This window comes from Phyllostomus discolor, chromosome 2 (genome assembly GCF_004126475.2).
Source record: "Phyllostomus discolor isolate MPI-MPIP mPhyDis1 chromosome 2, mPhyDis1.pri.v3, whole genome shotgun sequence".
In the NCBI taxonomy this organism is placed as follows: Eukaryota; Metazoa; Chordata; class Mammalia; order Chiroptera; family Phyllostomidae; genus Phyllostomus; species Phyllostomus discolor.
Genome location: NC_040904.2, coordinates 167197870 through 167203978, shown reverse-complemented (window position 1 = coordinate 167203978; position 6109 = coordinate 167197870). Strand labels below are relative to the sequence as shown.

Genomic DNA, 6109 nt, shown 5'->3' with positions numbered 1-6109 from the left:
CCTGTATTATACATAATAAGATTTGAGGTTAAAGTGGGTAACAACTGTCCAACGAACCACATCTAGTGAGAAATAGAGCCATGATTCAACCAACTGCATGCCTTTCTAGGAGAATATGTGTGTGTATGTACACACACACACTCTTTTTTTTTTTTTAGGGAAGATGTGGAGAAAGGCAGGCAAATCAGGTGCAGGGCCAGGTTTGTGGGAAAGGGTTTAGAGAGCTATAAAAAGATTTCCTGCAATGATGGCATTGCACTATAGCTACACTGTCTAATATGCACTGTAGCTACTGTACCTAATATAACTTGGCCACATGCAGCTATTGAGCACTTTGAAATGCAGGTGATACAACTGAGGAACTTTTTAATTTTAATACTGAGTTAAACTTAAATAGCCATGTATGACTTGTAGCTTCCGTATTGGACAGTGCAGGAGCTCTAAATCCCTACTGGCCAGAGTCATTGGGGGGGTTAAAACTAGACATGTCCTGTGCTAGCCACGCACTGACATCATGTGCTGTTCAAGGACCATTCAAGTCTATTTCAGCAAAAAATTCCAGCAGCGACCCAACACCTGTCCCAGCTATAGTGGAAATAATAAATCAAGAGGCAAAGGTTGGAAAATAGAAGGTACCTCCCTAGTATCTGCACCCAAAGGCAGGAAGGCAGGCTCTCACCAGAAAGACCTCCAATAACACAATAGCTACCATTTCTTAAGTGTTTATTATGTATGAGAAACTGCCAAACATTCCATATATCACCTCAGTTTAATTCTCACCTCAACCTTATGTAGAAGGTTTAACTACACTTCATAAATGAGAATCTGAGGTTCAAAGAGGTTAGGTGACTGCACGAGATTCCACAGCTAAGTGAAAGAGTAACCCAACCATTCACCACTATTTTTTACTGTTACTAGGTTTTGAGGTTGCCTGATACACTTCTAGAAAATCTCAGGCGTTTGTAAGTCTATATCAAGCCTCATGGAAATGGCAGCAGGAGGGTGGGTATCTGTCATGAGTATTCTGGGTGAGATGTGCAAAAAGACCTAATTTAATGTAAAGAGAAAGGGTGATAACCCTAAAGAGATTCATAAGCCAAGGTTGCTCTTTGCAGTATGCTTCTTCCAGTAGCCCTTATTTCTCTTTAGCGTGTGGATCAGAGATACAAAAGCAGTTGGCAGAACTTTTGAAAACCGGCATGACAAACCATTATACCCAACTGTAAGCCCAACTAGCCTGGAGCCAGGCACTATCAAGGTCAGAGCTAAAAATCACACCTAGATTTTGTCCATCCTCCCCAACTAATACCTTAGTCTACCCAGTAGGCAGAAGTCTATGCCCTCCTCCTTGTGAAGGATACCATTTAAGTAACTCCTCAGCAGGCACTGGTCAATTAGGCCCTAGGACAGGTGGGGAGTGGGGGAGGAGCACTAAAACTAGAGGTATGTAGGACCAAACCTTCCTAGCTGAAATATATCCATCCTCCTAATGAAGTGGTGAGTCATTAAGGGCAGAAGCTATAGCTTTGACACCTAAAAAACAGAGCACAACTCCAAAGGTGTAGAAGGCATCAAAAGGTCACCAAAGGTAGAAAAATAACAATCTATTTTAATGAAAGGCACTGTGGGTATGGGGCACAGGGGGTTAATACACACCAAAGGCATTATTTCTTACTTAACTCTCTTAGACAAAATCTTCACAACACTTTAGTCATACTCCTTCTCAATTCTTACAATATTAGGAATGTGGGGCTTTCTTCCTCTTCCCCAAATCCTACCCTCTCTGAGTTCCAGCAAATGCCAAGGCCCAGGAGAGAAGCTAGGTCAGCATGTGGCAGCTGACCACTAGAGGGTGGTATTTCTGTGGTAAACAGGCTCTTGAGAACCTATGAACTTGGATGGGAGTGGCAGCCAACTGGTGGTACCTGTATTAGGAAGAACCCAGCAGAAACCGAAAGCTGGGAAATGCAAGTAGTAAGTCTTAGGGTGATGGTTCTGAATGAGTAAGGAATTGGAATGAGGTAGTTGGAAAGAAATTAGCCCCGATTCCCCACCAAAGACCATAATCATCAATCCTTGAAAAAGGAGATAGTGGCCCTGAGCTCTTCCCAATAAGATACTGGTGACACAATATCTTATTTGTCAATGTGATATTTGACACAGAGAAGTCAACAACAAAAAGATTTCTCAGTTTATTTGCATATATACATTCTCACCCTAGGGAGCCAGCTCCACTTCTGGAGTCCCCAGCTCCCTTCACCCAAACAATATCCAAAACCTACATAGGAGACTGGGTCCTGAATAAACAATACCCAGGACTCATATCGCAACCCTGCAGGTTATAAGAATTCATTTAGCAAAAACAGAGGCCAGTGCCCATGAGACATTCTTGCCCCTTTTGTAAACATTGACAACCAGGCCCCTGGAGCCTGGGAAAAGTGTGCAAACATGAGGGTACCATATTGTGTGCCCAGAGGACCAGGGACACAGCTGGCAACCATACCCGTGAAGTCCTGAGAACCTGCCCCCATTGGAGCCTGGTAAGTGCCAGGGGGAGAATCCCAGCAGCTATACCATGCCTGAGGGCTCACATGAGACTGCAGCGGCGCTCTTGCCCATAGGAATTCTCCACACGGGCAATCTCCTGGATGACTTTGGTGAAGATGCCTTGAGTCAACTGCATGGGATAGAAATTCAGGGCAAAACTGTCAGTGAGTTCACTGCCAATAATACCATCCAGTTCTGAGGTGAATACCCCATTCCTCCACCATCCCCAACACCAAGCAATTCCATAATAAAAATACTGCCAACCCCATCATCTCCCTAATCTTCAGGCCCAGCACCTGACTTTCTCGAGCAGATGACTCCATAAATGTTGCACCCCAGGACTCTGCCAGCTTCTTCCCTTCGATTGCCTGTACCTCCCTAGAACCAAATTTGGGATATGAAGATGGAGGATAGTAATGCCCTCATGTTCTCTGCAACATCTTTATAGAATCTGGATTTCTTCTAACCCATCCCACTTCCAAGGTTTAGATGGAGGGTTGGGAAAGGAGAAAATATAAGTAAAACACAGAAGTCTGGAAGTGAGGCTTGAAATATGAAATTATAGCTTTTGCAACAGAAAAGTTATCTTGTTTTAACTTTCAAGTTAGAAACAAAAAGTGATGAAATGACTGGTTCAAGTCAGTGGCAGAGCCAGAACTGGAGCATGCCTGATTTCTAGTCCAGCTCACTTTCCTTTGCCTTGAGCTGTACAGATTTCCATACCTGTCTGGAGAGAGATCTGCCTTGTTTCCCACTAGCACCACCGGCAGCCTGTGAGAAAACAGCAGTTACTCTAGGATCCCTTCCAACTGCCTGTGGACCCCAACATTCTTCACATTAGGACTGGACAATTCCCCAGAAAACCAGACAAGATCTACATCCCAGCCTCCTCCCTAACTAAAGCCAATAGTCCTCTCTGTTAGCTTCCATGCAGTAGTGTCCACACTAGGTCTCTGCACTAGGCCTACTTACCGGGTTTTCCCATGGCCTTCATGTAGTTTTTGGTACAGACTCTCAATGACTTGGAAGCTTTAAACACAAGAAATAGAGCTATAACTTTGTTCTGGGACAATCCTCAGATCCTCGCAAGTCCCCCACTTACAACCTTGGTCACTTACCTATGCAGAGAGGTGACAGAATACACAAGCACATAACCATGGACCCCAATGATGAATGAATAGGGAAGAATGCTGTACTCATCCTGACAAAAAATAGAAACACCAATGTCTAGATCCATAACACTCAGATGTCAAAGGTTGGTAGGCTGCATCCTGGGTACCCTCCCTGGGCACTCCCAATTCCAGTCACTTTTATTCAACAAGTATTTATGGAGTAGCTCCAATGAGTGCTACATACCACTAGGTGCTAAAACGCTTTTCTTTTAATACTACTTTACAGATGAGCCACAGGGGCTACCAGACTTCATCCCCCAGGGCTGAACTGTCACATTTAGATACCCTAACCCAAACTAGTACCTGCCCTGCTGTGTCCACAAGGTGTAGGTGAAACTCATCTTTTCCAAGAGTGACTATCTTGCTGTAAGCTGAAAAGAAAAGAAAATTTGACTGTGAGTGCCTTGTAAGGCTAGTGATATGTGCCCCGATACATTCTTAACCCTGGGGGAGTGACATAGATGGACCAGGTCCAGGAAGCTCTCCAGGAATCTGGAGAGACAATGTTAAGGATCTTATTGTCTACATCTACACCATCCTGGACTCAGTATCTTGCATAATTCACACTCCAGCTTCACTCATAGAATAGGATTGCTAGAGAAGGGATTAGATTTCATATATATTTAAATCATTCATTGGCACCAGGAAAATCCCACATTATGGAGGTGTGTGGGACACCCAAGCCCTCCCTGACCCATCCCTAGGGAGAAGTCCACTCACTATTCTCCACTGTAGGATCATAGCCTTCCAAGAACTCGCCCTCCACAAATTGATGTGCCAAAGATGTCTTCCCTGTGGGAAGCAGTGGTAGTTGTATCTAAATCAGCTATTCACATCCACACTCTCTGTCCTTTCGGGCTGTGGCCCCGTAGTAAAGGGGACCCCAAATTAGCACCCTAGCTTGTGAGTGCCCCATGCGATGCTTTCTCTTAACCTACCCTCACCCTCTTTCAGCCCTGGATCTCTGCATCTTGGCAACTGAATGCATTCAGTAGCCCCGCAGGAAGTCTTTCCCCACCCACCTCCAGAAAGATCCGAGATTCCCTGGGATCAAATCTGCTCCACACCCGGACACCTGAGACTTGCCCAACACAGACCGCGCCCTGTCATCAAACGCTGACCCCACCCCTACCGCCCAGAGTAACACTGGAAACCACTCCGGTGTTCCGGCAGCCAAGTCCACATTAACTCTTACATATTCCGCTTCCTGCAGCCCTCCACACACTACCACCACCCCAGGTTTTCCTCCAACATCCTTTCAATCCTCGTTCTATATCTCCATTCTAACGATGCCACCATTCCTCCTGGGTCGCGTTCCTGAGACAGCGCGCCTCCTCTGGCCACAAAGCGGCGGTGCCTCCATGCTCTCCCCAGGGCGGAGACTCACCTACAGAGCGGTACCCGAGGATGACCACCTTCCTATAGCGGACTAGCGGCATGGCAGGAACCGGCCCCGAAGGGCTTGCAGAACTGCGAGCTGAGAAAGCCCTAAGAAGAGGAGGCCACAGTGCAGATAGGTGCAGCAACCGGCACAAAAAAGCGTTCACCCCAAGCTGCCAGGGCAAGCTAGAGAGAAACCAAAACAAGCGCCGCGCCCGCAGCTCACCACGTGATCACAACACTGCAAGACTAAAGCAGGGGAGCGGCGCTCTAGAAGAACTACAGTGCCGCGCTGCTCCGGGCTCCGCCCCCCAGGCCGCTTGCCATTGGTCTATTAGAAAGGATTAGGGTGGGGCCACCAGCCGGTGGAAAGGGTGGGCCTCACGTGTAGCGGGAGAACAAGAAGCTGCGCGTGCGCAGACTGGAGCCGGTTCATTCATAAAGAAACAGAAAGGAACCCGGGGTCCTAGAGGTGTTTGCGCATTCGCAACCTAGCCCAAGTGGCTGTAGAGAATCGTTGATAGAAAATACCCATTGTGGCCGGCCTGGACATTCTCGTCAAAAGATTTTAGGCCTCCCTTTTGCAAGGTCTGTGTGGTCCTTGGATAGGGAAAAAAAGGCCAAAGTTCTAAGATATTCCCAACGCTTTCCCCAGCCCTCAGCCCCAGATCTTTACTGCCATGTTTCCACAGTCTTCCAGGATCTAACATAACTTCGGAACTGCAATTATTATTCTTGGGCAAACTGTTAGAATTTGAGGCCAGGACTGAGGTTTCGTTGTCAACATCATCATCAACACATTTATTTATTCAACAAATAGTTACTAAGTGTATACTTTATGTTCCAGGCGTTGCTTTAGTTTTGAGAATAGAGTGATGAACATGAGAAACAAGGTCTCTGAATCCATGAAACTTAAAACCTATTTGCGAAGAGACAAACACATAAACAAGGACATACTAGGTAGCATTAGGTGCAAAAGGTGGCATAATAAGAAATTACCATTTTATGCC

The 6109-nt window shown here is 46.1% G+C and overlaps 1 protein-coding gene across 2 annotated transcripts; it reads right to left on the bottom strand.

The window, feature by feature from the left end:
- Positions 1-2179: 2179 nt before the first annotated feature.
- RHEBL1 (RHEB like 1) lies at positions 2180-5389 on the bottom strand. 2 transcript variants are annotated; one of them, XM_028532491.2, is made up of 8 exons: positions 5107-5389; positions 4440-4511; positions 4023-4090; positions 3666-3748; positions 3520-3576; positions 3271-3318; positions 2844-2925; positions 2180-2677 (listed from the first exon to the last, which is right to left on the bottom strand). In XM_028532491.2, the coding sequence occupies exons 1-8, from the start codon at positions 5156-5158 to the stop codon at positions 2588-2590; spliced, it is 552 nt and encodes a 183-aa protein (XP_028388292.1). In that variant the 5' UTR covers positions 5159-5389; the 3' UTR covers positions 2180-2587. The 2 variants fall into 2 exon arrangements, with proteins under 2 accessions (XP_028388292.1, XP_028388293.1); XM_028532492.2 differs by lacking the exon at positions 4440-4511.
- Between the last annotated feature and the right edge of the window lie 720 nt (positions 5390-6109).

Excerpts from the sequence above, each read along its gene's own strand:
- RHEBL1 (XM_028532491.2), bottom strand. The coding sequence starts at position 5,158 with ATGCCGCTAGTCCGCTATAGGAAGGTGGTCATCCTCGGGTACCGCTCT. Across the intron at positions 3,577-3,665 it reads TCTGTCACCTCTCTGCATAG|CTTCCAAGTCATTGAGAGTC; the intron begins GTAAGTGACCAA and ends TTGTGTTTAAAG. Across the intron at positions 2,926-3,270 it reads GCAGATCTCTCTCCAGACAG|GGAGGTACAGGCAATCGAAG; the intron begins GTATGGAAATCT and ends ATTTGGTTCTAG.